Here is a 23,326-nt window from a genome sequence, read left to right on the forward strand (position 1 = left end):
TTATTATTCTCATTATTATTCCCATTCTGATTACTCTGATCATGCTGGATATTATTTTATTTTCTCATCCGAAACCGTCTCGGAGTTGGGAGGAATAGAGTAGTAGAGAACGCATACGGAGTACGGAGGACAGGGATAGGGATCTCACAGGGATACGAAAAGTACGGGAATTCTTCTGTGATTCTTCCATTCTGTTCATACTTGGGCCACGGAGTAGTTGCCATTCCCTTTTTCGCATTCTCTCTTTGCGTTGTATTCTCATATATTCCCTGAACCCCTCTCTCCACTTCGTTCCAGCCACTGCCCGGACCAATCTTCGCACACTGGGCCAAGTCCTTCCCCTCTCCTCTCTTCAATTCTTTTCTCTTCCCATCCTCCCACCTGCATCGCTCGTATATCTCCCTTTTGCGTCATTTCTCTGGGAACAATTGGGGGTTGCTGTGAATCGCGTGGAAGCTCCCGCTTTTCTTTTTCGCCCCCGCCTGGAACGTGGGCCACTTCATTTCCCCTCCTTGCGCATCCAACTTTCCCCTCTTTTCCCCTGAAATAATTCATTGGTATGTTGCTGCAAAATACCTAGACGGTCTGGTGCTGACTCCGACAGGTTGATTGCTGGGGTTCTATTTTTTTTCCTTCTTTCTTTCTCGGATTCTCAATTTGCCCACCATGGCTGGAAAAATGACGTTGTACAAGTTGGTGGTGTTGGGAGATGGAGGTGTTGGCAAGACCGCCCTTACTATTCAGGTTGGTTGCCCCCGGCGATTCGGAATCCCGTCGATCACGCACTGAAACTGTGCGTTCTTCTAGCTGTGTCTGAACCACTTTGTCGAAACATACGATCCAACCATCGAAGATTCATATCGCAAACAAGTCGTAATCGATCAACAGTCATGTATGCTCGAGGTGCTGGACACAGCGGGCCAGGAAGAATATACCGCATTACGAGATCAGTGGATCCGGGATGGCGAGGGTTTCGTATTGGTGTACAGCATCACATCGCGCGCCTCCTTCTCTCGCATCACCAAATTCTACAACCAAATCAAGATGGTCAAGGAATCGTCAAGCTCTGGCTCTCCCTCGGGCCCTAGCTACCTGAACTCCCCCATGAGCGTTTCGTCGGGACCTGCAATGCCTGTGCCTGTCATGCTAGTCGGAAATAAGAGCGACAAGGCCGTGGAGCGTGCAGTCTCAGCCCAAGAAGGCCAAGCACTGGCCAAGGAGCTGGGATGCGAATTTGTCGAAGCATCCGCCAAGAATTGCATCAACGTCGAGAAGGCCTTCTATGACGTTGTCCGTATGCTGCGCGTGCAGCGACAACAAGCAGCAGGCGGCCGTGGCGCGGACCGTCGCCCGACAGGCTTTGGATCTGGGCACCGTGACCGCGACGCAGGCGCCGAATATCCCAAGAATCTCCGGACCGACCGGTCGCGACACCGCAGTCGGCTTCAATGTACTCTCTTGTGATCGGCCGGGTCCGTCCGGGAGGCGTTGGATATGTCGCTCACTGAAATAATGGCCGTTTCCTTTTTCTCTCTTCCTCTCTTCCTTTTGGTCCTGGGTGCATCTGGAGGGTGGTTCTGTCTTTTGGTTCCCTTTTTCGGCGTCGGTAGTCCCCGCCGTCTTACATCTTTTACGCTCGCATTCTGAAGAGCTTCTTGAGAATTGGCGTGGCGATCGAGACCAACCAGTGTCTGCAAGCCATGAGCACCATTTTTAATTTTTGGTTTTGGCTCTTACTTCGGAAATGCGCCCGACGCACGCAGACTGGTTTGTCGTGATCTCTACAACCTTCCCTCTCTTTCTTCCTCGATACAACCGTCTCTCTTCTCCGGTCTAGGTTTATTTGATAATTTTATGATCGGAGGAGTGTTTTAGACGACATTGCCTTGGAGCACCCCGAAAGAAACAAAAAAAACTTCCAGGCGACAAAGCCAGGAGATCGCAGTCGCGCATTAGCAGGCATTTCGATATGATACCCTACGACTGAACTTGTTCTATTTGATTCATTTTTCAGCCATTTATGCGATATAGACAATTGGATACAGGTCGTCTTTCACTTGTAATAACTGGAGCTCATTTTCACACTATATCCACAAAATCACGAGAGTGCAGGGGATACGGAGTATAGAGTCCCTCGGTACGGAGTACACGGGCAATACTTTCTTCCAGGCTGTGCTCAATACTGCGGAAGGGGTACGCCCTGTGTATCGCTGGGAATCGCCGAAAAAGAAAAAGAAAGTGCGGGGAAAAAGCACGGACTCGGCGGCATCCGGGGGTCTCAGCTTCCCAACTACTCCGTACTTCTCCCCCGCAAAATGGTCCCACAGGCACCACCGTGAACAGCATCTATCTCTAGCCGGTCAGGCACCGATCATGCAGGCTTCTGAACTTCCATCCCCCCGGTGCCAATCGCACCATCGGATCCGAACGACCTCGGGTAGGAAGCAGTTTCAGAGCTCGCTCACGAGTACTTTTGAGCCAGCCGAGCCGACCAATTCACTGTTTTGTGTCTCCCCCGTCCTCCATTTTTGTTAGCATCTGGCTTAATCTATTACATCGTATACAATCCCTGTTGTTGCTTTGCCACCTTTGCTGTCATATCTCCAATTCCAATCCAAATCCTCCATCCCCACAAATATGTCCCCGCACCCCCAAGCAACAACTCACTCCCATTCTCTCAATGACCCAGAAAGCTTTTGGTCGCATCACGCGACCAGGCTCCACTGGCACCGCAAGCCCTCACGTGCCCTAACACGGCAGACAAAGACGCTGCCAAGTGGCACTGAGCACGAGCATTGGTCGTGGTTCGCCGACGGCGAGATCTCTACGACCTACAATTGCGTCGACCGACATGTGATTGCAGGCCATGGCGATAATGTTGCCATTGTCTGGGAATCCCCCGTCTCCGGTGTAACAGAAAAGTATACTTACGCTCGCTTGCTTGATGAAGTTGAGGTTCTTGCTGGTGTGCTTAGAGAGGAAGGAGTGCAGAAGGGTGATGTTGTTATCATCTACAGTAGGAATCCCCACAATATGATACTTCCCCGGCAGACACAAGGAGGGGCTTGATAAAAAAAATGAGCTTCTTGGGCTGACTATGTATCGCATGCAGTGCCAATGATCCCTGCGGCTCTGATAGCCGCGCTAGCAATAACCCGCCTGGGTGCAATCCACGCCGCCGTGTTTGGGGGCTTCGCCTCGCAAGCTCTCGCGCAGCGCATTGAGGCGGCGCGTCCTAAAGCAATCATGACGGCCTCGTGTGGAATTGAAGGATCCAAGGGGCCCATTGCCTACCGACCGCTCGTTGAAGGCGCTATCACGGCAAGTAGCTTCAAGCCGAGTAGGGTCATTGTCTGGCAGCGCGATCAATTGCGTTGGGACCAGCCGGATAAGCGCGGCGGGCAGCGAAATTGGCAAAGACTCGTCAAGAGCGCACGGTCCCGTGGAGTCAAGGCCGAGCCCGTTCCCGTGAAAAGCACGGATGCACTTTACATCATCTATACCAGTGGTGAGTGAACATCAAACCCGACTTGCGGTTCTTATGGTCTGTTTTGGTTTGTTTCATTCATACTGAAGCATCTTACGATAGGCACCACCGGTCTGCCCAAGGGCGTCCTCCGTGAAGCAGGTGGCCATGCCGTAGGCCTGGAACTCTCTGTAAAATCCCTATTCGGGATCAAAGGCCCTGGTGACACGATGTTCTGTGCCTCAGACATAGGCTGGGTTGTCGGACATTCATACATCCTCTATGCGCCGCTGCTGGTTGGCGCCACAACCGTCCTGTTTGAAGGTAAGCCGGTCGGCACACCCGATGCAGGGACATTCTGGCGCATTGTCGAGAAGCACAAAGTCAATGCACTCTTTACAGCGCCGACTGCCCTGCGTGCCATTCGGAAAGATGACCCCGAAGATCAGCTCATTGGCGATGCTGGAAAGCGCGGAGGACTGAAATCCCTGCGCGCGCTTTTCCTTGCCGGCGAGCGTAGCGAGCCAAGTATAGTTCGTGCATACCAGGATCTGCTTGGAAAATATGCGGCAGACGGTGCGCTGGTTATTGATAACTGGTGGTCATCTGAATCCGGCTCGCCGATCTCGGGAGTTTCATTGAATGGGACTGCTGCTGTTGCTGGTCCGGCATCAGGTCCAGATTATCCCCCGCTCGCTCCCCGCCCCGGATCAGCAGGCTTTCCAATGCCTGGATTCGACGTACGCATTGTCGATGACGAAGGCAATGAAGCTCCGCGCGGCACAATGGGAAATATAGTTATGGCGCCGCCTCTAGCACCAACGGCGTTCACGACTCTCTTCGAGGCTGACGAGCGGTTCTATCGTGGGTACTTGCTGCGGTTCAACGGGCGCTGGATTGATACCGGTGATGCGGGGATGATTGATGAGGATGGCTACGTGCATATTATGTCGCGGAGCGACGATATCATCAACGTTGCGGCGCATCGGTTCAGTACTGGTAAGCAACCCCTTCCTATTCTTCTCTGTGATATAATCTGTGGACGGAGACACTGATCCTTCGCTGTAGGATCCATCGAGCAAGCAATCCTCTCGCACCCTTCCATCAGCGAAGCAAGCGTTGTCGGTATTCCTGACCCGTTAAAGGGCCATCTACCCTTCGCCTTTATCCAACCAAAGGCCATTGCGGGGGCGGGAGAATCCGGGCCTCTTCCGGCAACACCCAGCCCAGAGTTGTTTGCCGAGGTCAATGCGCTGGTGCGCGAGCAGATCGGGGCTATTGCGTCGCTTGGTGGGATCATCCAGGGTCGGGGGATGATCCCCAAGACACGGAGTGGAAAGACGCTTAGACGCGTTCTTCGGGAGCTTGTTGAGGTTGGAGTTCGAGGAGATTATACGGCAGAGGTTAGTGTTCCGCCTACAGTTGAAGACGCGGATGTTATCATTGTTGCGAGAGCCAGGGTCAGGGAATACTTTGAGGAGAAGAAAGAGGCCAAGAGAGCCGGTAAGGCGAAGCTTTAGATACGATTTAGATATTCCGAATAGATCTTGAGAATAGAGGCTTACTGAAGTTTGAAGTGCCAAGGTTACCTACCTGTAGATATTCTTAGGGGATTGTTCATCCGACTACCCCTTCTACTGATCTGACTACGGCCGGCCTGATGGTGCCTGATTTTCGGGGTTGCATCCCATGGATTTGGAGGTTGCGGCCACCATGCGTGTGGTATTTACATTCTTGACGGCATAGAATGTGCATCTTATATCTGTGATCACAAAACCGAGACTCGACCGGGCCCAGCTCCCAGCCCCAGCTCCAGCCTCTGGAAAGACCTTGTCGATCTTGATTCCTGACCCTTTCTTCCGATGCCGTCTCCGTTACCGATGCAAAGCTATACAAGAATAAGCTTAGACTCACCAACCCGGGCGATGCCTTTCACACCGTGTATGAAGCTATTGAAGCTATTGAAGCAAATGGATGTCGAAAAACAGCGTTTCCTATCTCTGGCTCCTGCACGATCTCTTACGAATGCATGTTCGCCGGTACAGATGATGAAGTAAAGACTCGCCGTAATGCCGTTACGAAGTTTTTGCCTGGTGTACTGGTGCTTCCGGTCCTCGCATTGCAAATCTATGGTATGGGAAGACTACGTATTCGCAGCAAAGGGGAATTCCGACGTATTGGATTGGGTCTCAGTCTCCGAGGAGAAGGCAGATTGTCATCACTCATGACCAGGCCATCCAGTCGCAACTTTCATTTCATCCATTCTTAGGGCTTTCTCCCGATTGTTTTGCTAGCCTACTCGTAGTACATGGGAATTCGGTGCCTCCAGACACCACTTTGTCGTAAAAGATCCCACAAAGAGAGAGATATTGTATATTTGGCCGGGGTAAAAGTATCACGAGCTGTGAAATCAATTCTCGTATATCCTATATCAAACTGAGACTCGTTATCGTCATTTGACCCATGACCTCCAAACTGGCACTGGACAGTTTCTTTTCTGCTTTTCCATCTTTGATGCGAACCTGATCTCATCTTCTTGCTCATCTAAGCATTAATTTTTCTTCTCGGCTATATCATCTACTCTCATTTCATCTACGGGCTTACCAGACGGCGGGATGGCTTCCTCTTATGCGATTGCCATCGTACGCCCCTAATCTACGTTCCATCACCTCAACCTACCACCTTTTGCTTGGAAGCAGTGCCTTGAACTGTCACAAAGCCTTTCCAGGTCTTCCAGATCACCTCACAGTATTGCCCATCCAAACTCTTCCACAAGCCTTCCGCCCTTCCCCTGAGGTGTTCCGGCTTTGCCACGTCGATATCCTTGATATTGAGACCACGAGAGACAGCAAATCCAAGACGCTTGAGTTGGCAATTACTCTGTAACTCACATCATTCATCCTTCTTCAATCTATCTCCTCTTACATCACCAAGTCTTCAGATTCCCATTATTCGCAAAAATCTCAACGGATTTGTCTCGAAAATGCCAACCTTAGCTTGGCCTCCAACCCCGGATTCCGGCCCCAGTGCCAACACAACATTCACGTTATCAGATTCCAGTGACTTGAAAATTGTGGTCACCCAATCAATTGCTGACTCGGATTCACGCCTTGGATATGTAGACGGTGATTCTGCCAAAGAGACTGATTCGGATGAGGTGAGCTATGACGAGCCAGGTTGGCCGAGCAGCCCTTACGAGACGGCTACTTTCCACGTCAAAAAGTCGGCTTTAAAGGAGCACGCTGCCTGAATAGGGCTTTACGCGATAGAATGGATAAAAACGCCAGCGATAATCTATCTACAAGGGGACAGTATCAAAGGTATAGGGGTTTGGCTGGCCGCTTTTCATGGAGAATCTACCCCCTAATCTACCATGTCCATCAGAGATATCTGGTATGCAATCCAAGCTTGCACCAATCATCGCTTCAATTATGAAACGTTGAAACCCTGGTTCAGGGGATGGGTGAAAAGGATTCGCAAGGAGCAACCGGCGATGTGGACAGATGAGATGTTCAACCGTCAGCTTCTGTTCCCCTGTTACTTTTTCGACCACGCGACAGGTTTTCGAGACGTAACAAGATACCTGGTTTACAACATGTCTTTCCCGATCAAAGATTCAAATCCCATTTTCTTTGACCGAAAGAGATTGCGGCCCAAATGCTTCATACGTGAGCCTGCCTGTTTACAAAATTCTCAATCAGGCCGTTGGAAGAATTGTGACTCGGAATGTTCTGACCCCACATAGGGAGCCTCAACAAAACTAGGGCACAGCTTCCTGCCATTCTTCAATGCAAGCTCTTTGGGAATGTGGATAAACTCCTCAATCAAGACCCGTGTGCATGCAATGAGGCCGCAATCTGCACATGCTTGAAGGAAATCAAACGAGTTGGTATCAGGCCTTTTGGAGACTCTCTCTACAAAGGCAGCATCAGGGCAATCGTGGACAGACTTGAGCTTTTTGATCCGGGTATTGTTCGAAAGCTGGATCCGAAGCCATGCCACTGCGGCTGCTTCCCACGTTGTGGGTGCACCATTTTATGGCGTGATGTGGTTAAGCTAGCCCGCAAGGAGGTCCTTGAGCACTTCTCTGGTTTCGGTTTGAACTATAGGGAGTATGATCCAAAAGAGGATTTTCAGGACTAAGCCTCGAAATTGAAGGTCCTTGTGGTATAAACCATGGAGAGTCAACCTGATCGTTCAGCTTCAGTGGGCGGTGCAGAGGTATCTGGCTTTGTGAAGAACATTTCGAATGATCAGTCGGTGATTTCCACTCTCGATTGCTCTGGCATGCAACTGTCCAAGCTATCCTTATCAATATCCCGAACTTGAATTGAAAAGTTTGAAGAAACAGGGACCTTTCGAGACATAGGGGAATTTAGATTGCACATAGTACTGATCTCCAAAGCCGCAGCTGAATTGTAAAACGCCCATATCTCTGAGCCCTAGACTGCTTCAAGCTTTATGATAGGAGCCATTATCTATCTTTAGTGACAAGACCCGAAAAAAGGCCCCCTGTGTCTTCAAACCATCCATGGCGGTGGTAAGCAAGCTACATCGGGTAGTCGACTTGTTGTAAGCACCACATCCTCGTTTCCTCCCAAGTCCCATCCCATTCAGATCTTCACAGCCTCTCTTCCCCATTCCAGGAATCTGCTTCCAGAAGGATTCAGATCCGATACTTTGCTTTTCTCAAATTTACTCCCTGGATTCTGAATTTCACTTCTCCTCTACTCGTATCAAGCTTTCATGCCCCTCTCCAGCTTCGTCAACACAAGATGGAATCAACCAAGTCTCCAAAAAGGCCTACTCTTAGGTGGGACCAATACAAACGAGAAGTACTCTGCTGTTTATACCGATTCTTCAAGCATGACAAAAAACAGGTTGAGGAAATCTTCTCCTACATCTTCAGGGAGCATCTGAATGAACGTGGCATTCGGGGCTTCGTTCCATTTTCCACCCTCAACACCCAGTGGTCTTGGATGAAGCATGAACGCAATCCGGTCTGGTGTCATGTTCATATAGACACCGCATTTGACAATCACGCTGATTGGAAGGAGATTATCACAAAAATCAAGTCTACAGCCAAGATCCTACGGTTTCATCTCCGTGAGAAGATGGAAGACAGTATTGACACAACGCACGACAGCTCTTCGAGTGCCAAGAGCAAGACTATTGAGTCGGTTAGTTGATCAGGACTGCACTTCAGTTGTACATGCAAACTGACAATCGACTCTCGCAGATTCATTCGGTCGCGCATCATTCCCCCAGCGAAAGTTCCGAGTCCGGCCAGGACATCTACCAGCAGAGCCTCCTTCATGACAATTCTCCAGAAGACAATGACTCCGTTGTTAACAGCCATGGGAAGGTTTGCTTATGGTGTGGACATGAGTTGACAACTGGGCCGCCGGAGAGCATTCAACGTGATCAACGCCATAAAGACTACGGAAACGGAAACAAAAACGAAGATAATAGTGATGGTGAACATCAAGGTGTCCACCACGATAGCTCCGACGTTGGATCAGCCCTTATTTGGGAAACCTTGCCACGGACAAGCCCCCGCCCTTATCATACTGAAGGCTCGGTGATGATTCACACGATCGCACCGGGAAGTTCCAGCCACTCTTTTCTACGTCGCATGCAAATGGACCAGAACGGTGATAAAGAGAATAGCCACAACAAACCTCATAATGAGACCCTGCACGATAATCAGCAAGACAACCAACAACATGAGTCTGGCCTGGAAGGAGTTCCCACAGAGAAACTCCCACCTTTGCTGTACCGATGGTATGATAGCAATTCACACGGTTTCAATTCGGAGGACGGCTTTCTAGCTGGAATGTTCTGCGTATCTGAATTCTTTGATCGGGAGGAAATATCTGATGACCTGTTTCTAGCCTACTTCCGGAGCCATGTGACAAAGAAAAAGAGCACAACGCCATTCATCTCCTCATTCCGCTCCCCATTGGCGCCAATTCATAGAGCGATCCATAGTCAAGATGATGCAAAGGTGGCCGTAATCGACTGCTCAAAGCTGAATACAAAGGTTTTCTATGCTCATCCACTGGCAAAGCACACCGATACCTTCACCTATAGCTGGAGAGGCTATGGTGAGTTTCTGATATGGGGACGAATTCCAATTGAAGCAGTTGTCTTCACACTCAGGGTCAGCGAACTGGACCAAATCGCACACTCGCACAAAGATATCAATCGTCTCCTTCAATTGCCACTCATCCGCAAGAGCTTCCGGTGCAACGAGGTACTGCGTGATTGCTTGGAGGCAAACAGAAAATCGGCATACAAGTCTGGTCGGACACTCGGAAAGCTGTTGACGCTTCTCCGATTCCCACATATTCATTGGGAAAACTTTGCTCGCTGGTTTGCTCAGTCATGGGGATGGAATCGCGCTGAAGATTCTGTGCAGTTCATGAGCGGACTGCGAAGCGAGCTTCCGTACTTAGACCAAGAACTCTCTGATTCGGAAAACGAGGGCTATCTGGTCTCACCCCACAAAACGCCCCAAAAACTGGGTACAGGTCGTGAACCACACTCGCCCTCCAGATCAGACTTGAATTATGAACCACCAGGTTCTGAAGAAAACTCGGATTGGAGCTCCGAAAGGCAAGCTCTGGATACTGCGGAAACGCAGTCAATCTCGATGGAGGACTGTAGCGAGACTATTGATGATGGTCGGTTCTCCACACACGAGACCTTGTCCAGCTTTGGCGCATGGGAGAATCTGCAATTTGACGATTGTGGGCAAGAAACGGACTCGTTACCTCACACTCCCAGGGGCCATGACGAGGCGTACAATGACGACCATAGTCAGGAATGGCCCTCCGACGGTCAGATGTGCTCGACGACCTCACGCCTCTTTTGTGTGGAAATTATTAGACGGTTGGGAAACAGTACCACCTCATAATCCATCTTTTCATAATGTATCGTGAAGACACATCGAGGCATGTGTAGCAAAATTGCAACGGGTTGTCTTACGGGTGAAATAGCCCATCCCTATGTTGAGCGAGTTAAGCAATGTTCGTTGATTGGGTTTATGTCCGGGTCATTCAATCCAGCGGGTCGTATTATTACTTCTTTTGCATTCAAGGAGAGGTTTTGATGTAAATGCTTTATTTGATAGGATGTAGGGCTGTATGTGTGCCACTTAGTTCCCAGTTGACATCGGACGGACGACAATGGTATTTGTTTGAGTACATTACTGGGGAATGAGATGATCCCCTTATAATATAATGCATCTTAACGTGATTGATATGTACAGAAGGTCAAAAGCCATGCAATATGCATGTCCGTATGATAGTCATCACAGCGGCAATTCCAGAAGCCCGAGAAAATACGTCTTCAATAGAGCTTACGTTAATTAATTAGAAATTAGAGACTCTGGTTGGAATACCTGTCATAGAGAGTTGGAAATATACTTGGTCAACTGCTAAGCCCGCATTTACTATCACGTATCTTAGGCTGGGCCTTATAAGGGAAGAGCTGCTACGTAGGAAAGCGTTCATGGAGTAGTTCTTTCATTGAAATTAGACATATCAGAGTCTACTGCTGAGAGAGACATTGAAATGCATCATGAAGATGTTGATTAAGGAAGAAGACTGAACTAGGAAGCTATGGGCTGAGGAAGACACCTGACAAGACAGCAAATCTATAATCTATCGCTCTGCAGGGTGAATGCAACAAGATAAGAAAGGCGCTTTCCTTATATCAACACCAGACGCTGTGCAGACGACTGCGGTTATAAAGACCTAGCGTGCTCGCTTCGGGGCTGGGGCTTCATCATCATCCTCATCCTCTTCCTCTCTCCGTCGCTTATAGCTTGCAGCTTCTGCAAGGACGTCAAGGGCAGTCATATTAGGGGCCGCCGTCGCAGCATGAAGCTCTGCAGCCTCTGCAAGGATGTCAAGGGCAGTCCTATCACGGGCCCTCCTCGCGGTCTTGAGCTCTGCAGCCTCTGCAGCCTCTACAGCCTCGGCAGCCTCTGCAAGGATGTCAAGGGCAGTCTTATTAGGGGCCATCGTTGCGATCTTGAGCTCTGCAGCCTCTACAGCCTCGGCAGCCTCTGCAAGGATGTCAAGGGCAGTCTTATTAGGGGCCATTGTTGCGGTCTTTAGCTCTGCAGCCTCTACAGCCTCGGCAGCCTCTGCAAGTAAATCTAGGCCGGTTTTAGGGGCGGGTACGGCTTTGGGAGCAGGAGCAGGAGCAGGAGCAGGAGCAGGGACAACTATAGGCGCAGGGGCTGCTTTAGGGGCAGGGGCAGGGGCAGGTGCAGGGACAGCTATAGGCGCTGGGGCGGCTTTAGGGGCAGGAGGCAAAGGTACCCGCCAGCTGGGATCAGTGTAGCGGTAAAACTTGAGAAGATCAAAGAGGATCCCTCCAAGGACATCATCACTCTCTATAGATTGAACCGACGGGGGTAGCTCTGCCTTTCGAGCGATAATCGCTTGTTCGAATTCCCTGCTGCCGCCCTTCTTCCCAAACTGTTGGTTCCAAGTGTGAGTTGGGTCAGCAAGCCAGGCAGTCAACATAGGATCGAATACATCACGAATAATCTCAAGAGTCTCGTTACGAATGCCAGCATTGACTCCGTTGGCATCAAGTTGACCAAGACCAAGTGGTGCCCAAACTTTCTGCACATTAGCGGGACTTGCTCGAGTGCGTGTGTGGATTCTCAAAGTAGTGCGGGGCATTTTGAGCAGGATATTTTGTACAAGTTGTTAGATTGTTGAATTGTTGATATATACCGAAGTAGGCAACCGTTAAGCTGTTATGGCACTGTTGATTGTTTTGTTGTGGTTGAATATCGAGGATCGGGGTCAACATCGACTCTAAATAGGCACTCGTAGGGCACTTTGACAAGACTCTCTATGCATACTCTTTGTCATTGTTGTTGTTGTTGTTTGAGGATAAAGCGATGTTGTCAACAATAGGTTGCTTGACAAGCTTTGGCACCATCATGTAGTTTCAGACTCGAAATAACGCTATTGTCTCTGGAAACCAGAACAAATAATGAAGATATAAGCATTGCAAGGCTCAAAGGCTCTAATATAAAGTCTCTGTATGAAATTTAATGCAAAAATGAAAACAAAGAGATCCAGGTATATCACGAAGCATAAAGAGTAAGCATGCCCCTTTCAAAGCCGGCATGAAATGGTTTATCTCTGGCACACAATATGGAGAACAACAAAATTACTATTCATGATTCACAAGGTTATTTTTGACCAAAGTAAGACAGACAAAGAAAGGGAATAATGCCGGCTGTTCTCGAAACACGGTAAACAGATCCCCTTCATAAAGCAGCATTCCTTTGGCTCCAAGTTGGATATATTCATACCATTCTACCCTTGCAAGTACGTGAGATCAAAAGTCTTCTCGGGAAAAGTATGCAAGTTCCTTATCCATTCATGATCACCATGTTTAGTTTCTGATAAAGAGGGAGAGCAAACCAAACTGTCAAGTCTCGCAGACTGGAGTTATTTAGTTTGTCGTCTCCCATGGTGATAGAGTAGATGAGATGTAAACTCCATCGTCTCTACCCAGTTTCTAGCTATTCTCTGTTTATTTTTTGCAATTCATATTTCTTCTTGTTGTTATATTCAGTACATACGACCATAGGGTGTGGAAAACAGGGCTTCCCGTCCGCTCAGCCGTACTTAAGCCACACGCCGGTGAGTTAGTAGTTGGGTGGGTGACCACCAGCGAATCCTCACTGTTGTATGTTTTTATTTTTGCTTTTTTGTTCTATTCTTTGCTATGGGAGCGCGGCTGAGTATTTTGAAAACAGGTGTTTGTCAGATCTCTCCCTCCTTCCATAGCTCAGCTAGTCTTCTACTTTAATCAACCATCTTCATGATGCATCTCGACGTCTCTCTCAGTAGACTCTGACAGTGTTATAGGTGCTAACAGCGGTATGTTTTAAAACAAGGCGTTGAAGATCGGTACCTATAGAACCCCGTAATTTTTATAGCTAGGGCTTAGCTGAAATTTTAGTGCCGTGGCATAATTTACGGGTAAGCTCACCCTAGTTTGCACCCTGTAACCCCTTCTATACACTCATAGTACTCATAGTACTCATAATATGATTTTAGCTAGTGTAGCATCTAATACATACGACCATAGGGTGTGGAAAATAGGGCTTCCCGTCCGCTCAGCCGTACTCAAGCCACACGCCGGTGAGTTAGTTGTTGGGTGGGTGACCACCAGCGAATCCTCACTGTTGTATGTTTTTGTTTTTTCTATTGTTTTTACTTGTTCGGAAACTCCCTCTTGCCGCCCTACTCTTCAGTCCATTCACCTGAGTGCCTTGAACATTGGCTGTTATTCCCCTTCGCAAACAGAGAGAGTTACGAAACCCAAAGCACTTTCTTGTTAACACCTAACTCTTTGATTACAGGCTACGGCAATTCTTCATATTATGGTTCTCTGGGTCTGTCAAGATGTGGTCGTGCAAGCCCCGGAAGAGGTAGAATTGTTACAGCCTCTGCTATACCTAGGTTGAGATCGGGTACAGAGAGGAAGAGGAATCATTATCCATTCAATATATATGAAGAGCAGGCTATTGATATCCTGAATCTGACCAGTTTTCCCTCTTTCTTTTTGCACTCTTGTCATCAAGTCTCCACACCATGTCTATCATGGGATATTCAGATCTTTGCTGAGGCACACAAGTGACCTTCACCACTCCCTCGCCTCAGAAATGGGTTCTCGAGGAGAAGCTCAGGATTTCCAAAGAATGACCAATCGTGAACTTGAGATGGGTGGTGGACCTTCCTTCGCCGTGTTCAAGTACCTCTGCTACAGTGCGACAGACAGTAGCAAGAAGGCATTCATGAGAATTTACTTTCAGATTCCCAACCCGGAACAGAGTCCCAGCTCCCCCGGCTACGACAACAACAGGCAGCTCCACCCCGTAACCATTTGGAGCTACAAGCTTTGAAGGATCTCGGTAAACAACACTGTACTGTGGTCCCAGCTCTCCTCGCCTACAAAGAAGGAAAGCAAGGCGAGGACGGCGTGGTTCCAGACGGATATATAACACATTGTGTGGGAAATGGTCAGCGGGAAGCCACTTGATACGGATCAGTTCTGGAGGCCTGAATCGGCGCGGTTACGCGAGGCCGTCCACACGAAGTTCCGCAATATCTGGCAGTATGTTTACAGAACCTCCTTTAGAGTGTGAAGAGTGAAACCGACAAACCTAAGAGAGTTGAAGCGTCATGGATGGCATCCAGGGCTCCCTCTTTCGCAGAAGATCTATCTATGAGTCAACCGGGGATATGTATGTGATATACCATATACACCTATTACAAAACAGAATATGCTAACTATATTTAGGCATATTGCAGGTTTCCGAGACCCCGCTTCGATTCCGGCGAGAAATTTTCCGACATGACCTCTGTCCTCTGACGTTTAACTAGGCCACCCAGAAAGTCCGGTTGGGAGAAAGACCCTACCAAGTGGGCCTGGTAATCATCATGGATGTATTTGTTGACTGAGCGAAAATAGAGTAGTTGTCTCGGCTTTCCCGTGTTTTAGAGCGTGGTTTTCATGTACGAACAGAGCATGTTTCGACCACGCATTCAATCTATCTGTCATAGATTACAATTCATCCATAGAACGAGCAATCGGCGTCGAATATAAGGGCTGGATTTGTAAAGGGTCTCAAAAACCGACACACCCCTATATATAGGAACTTGAGGTGTGGAACACCACAACATCACGCGAAGATCTTCAAAACCAAGAATTGCAAAAAAAAAGGGAGAGCTATAGAACAAAAGTAGGGATATGTGCAGGAGAGCTGTGGAGGTGATATAGATAGTAGATTCATAGACAATGGGGAGAGAACATGTCATGCAACCATCAACCTTTGCGTTTCCTTTTAGATCCCCCCGACTGCTTAGGTTGTTTTACTGACACTCCCGATGGAAGGTTTGTATCGAACTCGGGATGATTTCCAATACTCTCATAGTTGGTTGCTGTGGGATAGGGGGCGTTTAGTTGTGCCTGGGTTGCAGTAGGGATGCGCGGGTCAGCCTGAACGGGAGGATTGCTCGGATTGTAATCATATATCCACAAACGTCGTGAGTTGTCAGGACATGTTGCTGTGTAAAGCTTCCACCGCAACCATGGACCATTCAAACGTTTGGCTCCAGTCGTAGGGTTGATAACAGCCGGTATTGAGTCCCATTCAGGCACCATGTATCTGCGCTCATCGGCGTCCCATATGTTGGCTTGCAGCTCTCTTACTAGCATGTTCCTACCGCTCCCATCGGCAAGTGTTACACTTAACACACCCATAATTCGAGGCAACGGGTGAAGTCCGCCGGTGCCTGTTGGATCAACCCTCATTGCGCTTATATCGTCATCATTAATAGTCATGTAATCTGCCCCAGTATCATCCTTGAACTCCAGTTCCAAGGGCATGGAAGCTTCGCTCACCCATGTCCTAGCAATTCGAAGACTAATTTTCATCTAATAGACGATGAGAAAAAAGAAGCATCTGGGGAGAATGAGTCAAACGTACATAAGCTCCCCACCTGCGCTCGCCCGGGCCGCATTGTATTGCAGACAGTTGGTCGCTAGGTCCAGGCCCATTGAACTAAAACGTTGAGATTAGCATCATCGGCAATATAGTAACAGGGGGCAGCCCGGCAAGACCCACGCCTTCAATCCAAAATCCCGTCTCATTGCCTTGATGTTTGTCATGGAGATATTGGAATTCCTTCCACTGAAAGGGCCTTGGCTGGCAAATTTGAGCTCCGTTGTTCCAATAAGTGACGAAGCCGTGGCACCAATCCAAAGCCCCCGATCTGTAGGCTGAGATTATATTCTTGACATTGCTGGCGAGTTTGTATTTATCCTTGATCTCATCGCTTTCTAGCCATCTCAAAATGGACTGGAGCTCATCTAGACGTTGTAAAACAGGCCAACTCAGTCCTTTCGCTGCAGAGATCGCTTTGCTAAATAGGGTTGAATACGTTAGCGAATTTTACCTCTGGTATCGAAGTGCCTAAAAATACTGACGTGCGTTCTTCCTGCTGTGCCAAAAAGCCTTTCAGTTTGTATTCATAAATTTGAGGCATGATTTTCTCCTTGATCCTCTCGCGACATCTCACAATCTGCGCAGGCAAATCACTAAATGCCATATGTTACCAATCGTATTTGCAGTGCTGACGAGGTGGAACTTACTCGTCCATTAAATCAGGCTCTTCTGGATTCCAACCTATAGGTGCTTTTCCCCGATCCGTAATAACAACCGTTGTCGGGGTCCAATTCTGCTTAGCAGGTCTTTTCGGTGGATGTGCAGGCTTTACTTTGGAGTAATCGGTATCAAGATCCTTTAGAAGAGCTTCCACGTCCAGAGGCTTTGATTTAGGAGCTTGCCTTTGTCTTTTCTTTGCAGGAACCGCTTCTTTCCCCGAGTCATCTGGGGCTGATCTTTTCTTCGATGGCATTTGGGGGGTTCCTTCTAACGGACCTCTCACCTCTTCGTTGCGCTGCTGTTGCTTCTCCTCGCTGAAATAACCTACGGGTCTTCGATCCCGCCGGGGGAAATCCTTTTCCCCTGAATATTGAGGCATTTGAGCGGTCAACCTACTATACCTTTCTTGGGGGTTGTGGAGCGACGCAAAAGGAAGAAGAAATATGTTTAGATCCCTCTTTCCCTTCGATTCCTCGATAGCTTTAACAAACAGAAAAACAAAGAAATGCGTAGAGCAATGGATCCGAAGCGACAGTTTGTTGGGTTATTTTTAGCAAATAATATATATAGCACCTGAACATGTCTTTGAGCCCCATCCACTATCTTTCATCTTGGTCTTCATTCATACCATCGGGACACCCATTCCAGTCTGACCATACCGACTTTTCCAGGTTTGCGAGCTTGCCCAACATGCTTTCGTATCCATATTTGGATGTTCTTGTTTGGTCTCAATCGGGGAATATCTCTTTTATGTGGAATCGATCTAAGTAGAATGTTTCGTTGATTGTTTCGAATGTTTGATCTGAAAAGATAAGGGGAAAGCCGTGAGAGTCCATCCGTGACTTTCTTTGAAGCGTTGAGAGGAAATAGCCAACATCTCACATTTACCCCGTAGCAGCGGAGAAAAGGTCCTACCCTGGGCCACTCCTACATATTGAGAAGCATCGGATTATCATTCGATACACCACCTTGGGAGGAATCAATCTATATCTCATCTGGAGATAGTCACGAGCACTATACCAATCCATGGATGTGGCCTTCATCGCCCTGCCCGCTCGGCTTGCATTACCTCGCTTCCAAACGGGTTTCTTCCTTGTTGGTTGTATATCTGTTCTAGGGAAGTCCCTTTGAGGTTTGCTGTTCTCCAATCCTGTGGGGCATTCAATGCACAATACCCTCGATTTGCTCTTGTTCATGGTACTCTTTTCTTGGGTTGATGCGGAAGAAAAAAGGTAAGTCCTCAATACGACTTGTGGATGATCCCAGAACTAAGAAATCGACGCAGATCTGCTCCCTAGTAGGTCTCGGATTCGAGATTTGAAGCAGAAATAGACACAAGGACGGGAGCCAAAAAAGAAAGAACCGACGGCTGCATGATTCGAACATGCGCCTCCGAAGAGAATTGATTTCTAGTCAATCGCCTTAGACCACTCGGCCAAACCGCCTTATTGATGAGTTTGCCCTTAAATGTAATATGAGCTGATTCGGAGTTTCAGGCAGGCTTCCCGACAGTGTTCCCGTTGAAAGTTTGGTTTTTTCCCCTGGGTTGGAATAAAAACACAGAGGAAAGGAAAAAGAGCCTGCTCAAATAGCCTAGGGTGGTGGGTGGTTTATAAAGGGTACAGGATGAAGTACAGCTCATGGTAGTTGGAGGTCTTGCTGTCTTAGGCGACCCAGGTGGTCGGTACGGAATACTCCGTACAGAATCGGTGATAGTTATACGGAGTACGGAGTAGTACATAAATACTCCGTAGATGATTTGGCGCTCATGGCTATGATGTGTGATATATGGACCGATGGTTGGAATGAACTTGACATCTTTGGGGGTGACTGTGTTGTGTTCAATGGAAGATGTGGTGATCCGCGGTGGATATATATGCCTGTCTCGCAAATAGCATCATCCTATCATCCTATCAGCAACTACATAGTACATCAACCAAACCTAGTCGGCAAAGATTCCTAGCATACACACAGATCGCTAAACATCGACAAACAATAAAACAAGGTGGATGGAAAAAAAGAAAAAAAAAAGAAAAAAAAGAGAGGTTCAAAAACCCCGCGCAGGGACAGGCCAACACATTGCTCATGTGAGCCCTCACACCGGTAAAGTTGCGAGGAGTCAGACGCATTAGCCTTCTCTGCGCTCCGGAGTAATCGATGCCTGCCGGAGAGAATCATTTCGAATCAGACATATCAAATTCCTTCAGCTGCTCCTCAAACTTTGCCCACTGCCCCTTGACCTTGCACGCCGAAGTCCAGTAGTTTCCCTTCTCATCCTTCCCCAAGATGAAGAAACCATCCGCGGGCTTGACAGGGCCATGATTCTCCTGGATATAGGAGGGCTTACAGGACAAGCTGTCATTTCTGGGTCCCCGACGAGCCGGAGAAAAGTCCAAGTCGAACAAGCCAGCCTTGCTCCAGTTGGAGAAACCAACCTGGGCCATACCCCCATCCCCAACAATGACAATTGGCAGACCAGTTCTGGATGTGCGAACCATGGCATAATATGCCTCGTGTTGAGCACGAGTTCCCTGCTCGTTGATGGCGCGCCGGACCTGCCGTGCGAGCCAGCTCAGCGGCTTGGTATCTACATCACCCGCGGTGACAAGTACGTTGGCCCAACCGAAGGCATTACCAACGTAAGGGTGCTCGGCGGAGGAAGGTAAGAGATCACCCTCAAAAGATTTGCGGAGCGACATGGCAATTGATGCAGCTACCTGAAGAGGGAGTAAGGTTAGTAAGAATACAGTCCATCAGGCGCACGACGAGAGTCTTGAAACCTACCGTCCGCCCGGGGCTTGATCCCATCTCGCGAACCACACACCGCAAAATCCAGGCTGTTAAAACGTCGTTTTCAGTCAAGAAAACCTTTGAGGGATCCTCACCGTTCGCAGCAGCCTCGGCACGAAGCTCCTCGATGGCCTTCTCCCACTGCGCTCGCCAGTACGTCTCTGGAATACAGACCATGCGGTTTTCCTTGGCTCGAAGCACCATATCAACACCGTAACCCAATCCCCACCTCAGCAATCCCCCTAAACCAACCCTTTTATCTTTCAGGACATGTTCTTCCGTCGTGGGACGCAGACCTTCGCGAAGAGTATTGAACGGATCTGAGTCAAGGCCACACGGGGTCAATACTTCGGTTGCCTTGCCCCAAAGCATCGAGCTCCACCCCTCGACAACATATTGTAATCCGAGCGCATCGAAAGCGACATGTTGCCATTGCAAAACTACGACGGTCTTGTCGGTGAAAGAGTTGACACGCAGCCCCACGACAGGGATGTCAGCCGTAAGATAGTCATTGATCCCGTTGGGCTTGTATCCAGGCTCCCATGCCAGGCCTTCTAAATCGTCCGGATCGCCGACAACACAGGGCCGCGTCTGTGGCTTTGGTATCCGGGAGGCTGCCGGGTGCGAGGCGGCAGGCATGCCGTGGTCGACATGCGCGAAGGAGATCGCCGGTCTGTCAGCCGAAAATTGGGCTGGAATATGCCATTCGATCTTACCCGAGGCCTAATCGTAACGCAGGATCTGTTAGCATATACCCCGGAAGATCTCTACGTCTATGTAGCTTTAAATAAACCCGGAATAGGGCTGTTCTTACGTTTTTTCTCAGTCGGCCTCCTAGCCTTTGCCAACCTTCTTGCTTAACCAAGCCTCCGAGAGACTCACGCAATATTTCCGGGTCTAGCACTGCATCAAACACGAGCGACACGGCCATGTTGTTACCCTGGACAAGCAGGCTATCCTCGAAAAAATGAAGTGGCACCACTCGATCACCGGGAATTGGCGCTACAGCCGACTGACCCCAGAACAACATTTTGAGATAGTTTGTTCGTTCACAGGTTGCAATGAGTCTGTCTCAACGCACGATGTGAGCTTGATGGAAAGAAAGAAAAATCACATGCATCAGCTAACCCCTTTTCTACATTCCAGACAAAAAATGGCGCGCGCGGAGGCCGTTGCGTATTTGTCTGAAGTCTAAACGGTGCACTAATTTAGTGTCCATCTCAACGCGGGCTTGATCTTCCATTTTCCTCAAAAAGTGGCCAGACTCTCATGATATCTTTCTCCCCCATGTCAGAAATAAGTACCGTTAGTGGAGCATTCGGAAGCGAGAGAGAACAATACCTTTGTGATAGGTTCAAAACGAGCTGTCCAAGCCACTTGCGCAGTTAGTCTTGTTGACAGGATGCGCTAGTCAAGATTAATCCCCGCTCATGTTTCATAGAACCCCCATTCTACTGGTTGTGGCTATTCTTGCTGCTGCACTGAAGGAGTTGTTTGACAAGGATTTGGCCCATGTGGCGTAAAATCTGCCGACTCCTGGACGGGGGTCGATGCAATATAGACAGAGGATCCATACCGATCATCTCGATTCAATTTACTCCACCAGATCTCTACTACAACATGGATACAATGGGTACCATGGATCTGGCCACAACACCAGGAATGCAGCCGCCGGACGGCCAGCAATCGCGTTTCCACGAGCCTTACAATTCGCTACAGATAGGGACTGTCATCGCATTTGGTATCACCTACTTGTTAGCCACAATATGCCTTGCTCTTCGCTATTTTCAAGCCTTCAAGTTGACAAAAAAGGCCGATGTAGACTTGGGTATAGTATCAAGGCCCATGAGACGATGCGGCAGACACTTACACTTCATTTGATAGTCATTGTCACGATTTCCTATGGCCTGGCTTTATTGTATTTCGTGACCATCGTTAACTGTATGTTGCTCGCAATTTCGGGCTAAGCAAAGATCTGACTCAACAGTAATGGATTATGGCTGGGGGAAACACATGTGGAATGTCAGTTTGGCAGATCTAATGGAGTTCAACAAAGTAAGATGTCTTTCTGTACTTTGATACAAATCGACTAACGACAAGCAGCACTTGCTCATCAACACCTTGACTTATTTGATATGTCCAGCCGTTACCAAGATGGCTATTCTGTCTGTCTTATACCGCATCAACCCTTCAAAGATATACCGCGTCCTCGTCTCGATTGTCGGAGTTGCGATCTTTGCATATACTCTGGCTTTATGCGCCATCACTGGAGGGCCATGTAATCCTCTCCATGCAGGGACGACAAAATGCCTAGAGAACGTGGCTTCATCTCAGGCTGTCCTAAACATTACTTCCGACCTGGCTGTCATAATTCTACCGATCCCCATGATCCACAATCTTCAATTTTCACTCAAGCAAAAGATAACCGTTGGTTGTCTGTTAGCTTTGGGATCTGCGTACGTTTCCTCTCATATTTGATGAAACGTTTTAATCGTTCGATTATTCCAAGGAAACATCGCCACTAATATCTCACACAGTGTCACGATCTGCTCAATAGCACGCCTACCTTACGTTCTGCTCCTTGGCACAACTGCCGACACGACCTATACCGAAGCCATTTTAGGAGTGTGGTCCATCGTCGAAGTCAACCTCGGCATCATATGCGCCTGTGCAATGCGGTTCAAGCGTCTAATCGCCACCTATCTACCCAGGCTATCGCTATTCTCGTCACGCACGCGCGGGACTGGAAAAATCACGGAAGACTCGAATTCCAACAGGTTTCAGCCCAAAAACAGAGGTCAGCACTCCTACCAGCTTCATAGCTTCCAGGATGGGAACGTGGATCCCTCTGCTGGCACCAACGATATTTCCGTCCACCGCACGTTCAAGGTGGATGAGGAGCGCACAGATGTGTATAACGGAGACAGCAATAGCGCACACAGAATTTTGCTCTGAAGCGTTCTCCATCCTGCTTCATTCATCCTGAGATCCTTCATCTGCTTTTCTTCAAGCTATCTCCATGCAAAATGCCTTCCTCTCGAACTTTTTGGTCCTATGCTTTTCTTCACGCCGCTCATGTATATACCCCTTTCCCTTCTCTCGGGTTTTATTTTCATTTTCATTTCGGTTCCATTCCACCTGCATTATCGGATTTGCATTATTAGATTTCGCGGTTATAAATCCGCACCGAGGCCTCATCGAAGTCTACATTCGACCAATATACTCTTTGTCTACCAGATCAGAGCATTCTTGCTTATACTTCGACGCACAGCCAACAGCATCAGGCTGCTGGGACAGAAAGATATATCGAATATCATCTTCAAGAAGGGAACCGAGGGATTACAATGATAGTCGCACGAGGCTATCCACAGAAGGTGAAATGAACATCCCTCACTGAACAAAATGCATAAAAGTCCTACCTCCTACAACAGCCCGGCCGGGCTAGCTCAATCGGTAGAGCGTAAGACTCTTAATCTTAAGGCTGCGGGTTCGACCCCCGCGTTCGGCTATTCCTAAAAACAAACCTCAAGATTTCTTTTTTTGCCGGGTTGACACTTTTTTTTGTTCAGAAATCGATGCGTTTGGCAGTCCCGGGGTCCACTTAGGGCTTGGCTGCCATCTTGGCGGCCGATTGCATTACATAATCACTTTTTTGAGCCCTGGAGCCCAGTGGGCTTCCGGTGAGACTGCCTACTCCAACGTAGTTTACATGGGATGATCAATTCTGCCATGAAGTATGATAAAAATTGAATAACTGGGCAAGGAAAAACGTCGGAATAGAAAGTATGAAAAAAAGGGTGGAAAGAAATACATTTTGTACTCCTGCAGAATTCATATCCTCCTTTGCCCCTGTTGAA

The 23,326-nt window shown here is 48.5% G+C and overlaps 11 protein-coding genes across 11 annotated transcripts, besides 2 other annotated features; 8 read left to right on the plus strand and 3 right to left on the minus strand.

The window, feature by feature from the left end:
- Positions 1-666: 666 nt before the first annotated feature.
- On the plus strand, positions 667-1,464 carry rasB (Ras small monomeric GTPase RasB; the record flags this gene model as incomplete). Its single annotated transcript, XM_057174169.1, has 2 exons — positions 667-744; positions 808-1,464. 2 exons carry the CDS (start codon positions 667-669, stop codon positions 1,462-1,464), a joined length of 735 nt encoding a protein of 244 aa, XP_057034320.1.
- Positions 1,465-2,637: 1,173 nt separating this feature from the next.
- Positions 2,638-4,986, plus strand: N7457_003124 (putative acyl-CoA synthetase; the record flags this gene model as incomplete). Its single annotated transcript, XM_057174170.1, has 4 exons — positions 2,638-3,016; positions 3,113-3,508; positions 3,590-4,465; positions 4,535-4,986. 4 exons carry the CDS (start codon positions 2,638-2,640, stop codon positions 4,984-4,986), a joined length of 2,103 nt encoding a protein of 700 aa, XP_057034321.1.
- Positions 4,987-6,449: 1,463 nt separating this feature from the next.
- Positions 6,450-6,716, plus strand: N7457_003125 (uncharacterized protein; the record flags this gene model as incomplete). Its single annotated transcript, XM_057174171.1, has 1 exon — positions 6,450-6,716. The coding sequence occupies one exon, from the start codon at positions 6,450-6,452 to the stop codon at positions 6,714-6,716; it is 267 nt and encodes an 88-aa protein (XP_057034322.1).
- Positions 6,717-6,839: 123 nt separating this feature from the next.
- Positions 6,840-7,609, plus strand: N7457_003126 (uncharacterized protein; the record flags this gene model as incomplete). The annotated part of the gene is made up of 2 exons (XM_057174172.1): positions 6,840-7,134; positions 7,212-7,609. The coding sequence occupies 2 exons, from the start codon at positions 6,840-6,842 to the stop codon at positions 7,607-7,609; spliced, it is 693 nt and encodes a 230-aa protein (XP_057034323.1).
- A 632-nt stretch (positions 7,610-8,241) lies between these two features.
- N7457_003127 (uncharacterized protein) lies at positions 8,242-10,385 on the plus strand (the record flags this gene model as incomplete). Its single annotated transcript, XM_057174173.1, has 2 exons — positions 8,242-8,646; positions 8,706-10,385. The coding sequence occupies 2 exons, from the start codon at positions 8,242-8,244 to the stop codon at positions 10,383-10,385; spliced, it is 2,085 nt and encodes a 694-aa protein (XP_057034324.1).
- An 841-nt stretch (positions 10,386-11,226) lies between these two features.
- Positions 11,227-12,168, minus strand: N7457_003128 (uncharacterized protein; the record flags this gene model as incomplete). Its single annotated transcript, XM_057174174.1, has 1 exon — positions 11,227-12,168. One exon carries the CDS (start codon positions 12,166-12,168, stop codon positions 11,227-11,229), a length of 942 nt encoding a protein of 313 aa, XP_057034325.1.
- Positions 12,169-13,079: 911 nt separating this feature from the next.
- Positions 13,080-13,192: a sequence feature (Protein overlapping with rRNA (N7457_003129, KAJ5788139.1) was converted to a misc_feature.).
- A 345-nt stretch (positions 13,193-13,537) lies between these two features.
- Positions 13,538-13,850: a sequence feature (Protein overlapping with rRNA (N7457_003129, KAJ5788139.1) was converted to a misc_feature.).
- Positions 13,851-14,174: 324 nt separating this feature from the next.
- Positions 14,175-14,414, plus strand: N7457_003130 (uncharacterized protein; the record flags this gene model as incomplete). The annotated part of the gene is made up of 1 exon (XM_057174175.1): positions 14,175-14,414. The coding sequence occupies one exon, from the start codon at positions 14,175-14,177 to the stop codon at positions 14,412-14,414; it is 240 nt and encodes a 79-aa protein (XP_057034326.1).
- Positions 14,415-14,528: 114 nt separating this feature from the next.
- Positions 14,529-14,895, plus strand: N7457_003131 (uncharacterized protein; the record flags this gene model as incomplete). Its single annotated transcript, XM_057174176.1, has 3 exons — positions 14,529-14,630; positions 14,651-14,756; positions 14,813-14,895. The coding sequence occupies 3 exons, from the start codon at positions 14,529-14,531 to the stop codon at positions 14,893-14,895; spliced, it is 291 nt and encodes a 96-aa protein (XP_057034327.1).
- Positions 14,896-15,337: 442 nt separating this feature from the next.
- N7457_003132 (uncharacterized protein) lies at positions 15,338-17,058 on the minus strand (the record flags this gene model as incomplete). Its single annotated transcript, XM_057174177.1, has 5 exons — positions 15,338-15,949; positions 16,002-16,076; positions 16,140-16,437; positions 16,502-16,612; positions 16,667-17,058. 5 exons carry the CDS (start codon positions 17,056-17,058, stop codon positions 15,338-15,340), a joined length of 1,488 nt encoding a protein of 495 aa, XP_057034328.1.
- Positions 17,059-18,853: 1,795 nt separating this feature from the next.
- Positions 18,854-20,499, minus strand: N7457_003133 (Transferase; the record flags this gene model as incomplete). Its single annotated transcript, XM_057174178.1, has 3 exons — positions 18,854-19,396; positions 19,464-20,192; positions 20,284-20,499. 3 exons carry the CDS (start codon positions 20,497-20,499, stop codon positions 18,854-18,856), a joined length of 1,488 nt encoding a protein of 495 aa, XP_057034329.1.
- A 590-nt stretch (positions 20,500-21,089) lies between these two features.
- On the plus strand, positions 21,090-22,424 carry N7457_003134 (uncharacterized protein; the record flags this gene model as incomplete). The annotated part of the gene is made up of 5 exons (XM_057174179.1): positions 21,090-21,297; positions 21,354-21,410; positions 21,457-21,524; positions 21,573-21,925; positions 22,007-22,424. The coding sequence occupies 5 exons, from the start codon at positions 21,090-21,092 to the stop codon at positions 22,422-22,424; spliced, it is 1,104 nt and encodes a 367-aa protein (XP_057034330.1).
- Positions 22,425-23,326: the final 902 nt, after the last annotated feature.

The sequence above is a fragment of the Penicillium paradoxum genome (genome assembly GCF_028828445.1).
Source record: "Penicillium paradoxum strain IBT 22861 chromosome Unknown utg000003l_segment0_segment0, whole genome shotgun sequence".
NCBI lineage: Eukaryota > Fungi > Ascomycota > Eurotiomycetes > Eurotiales > Aspergillaceae > Penicillium > Penicillium paradoxum.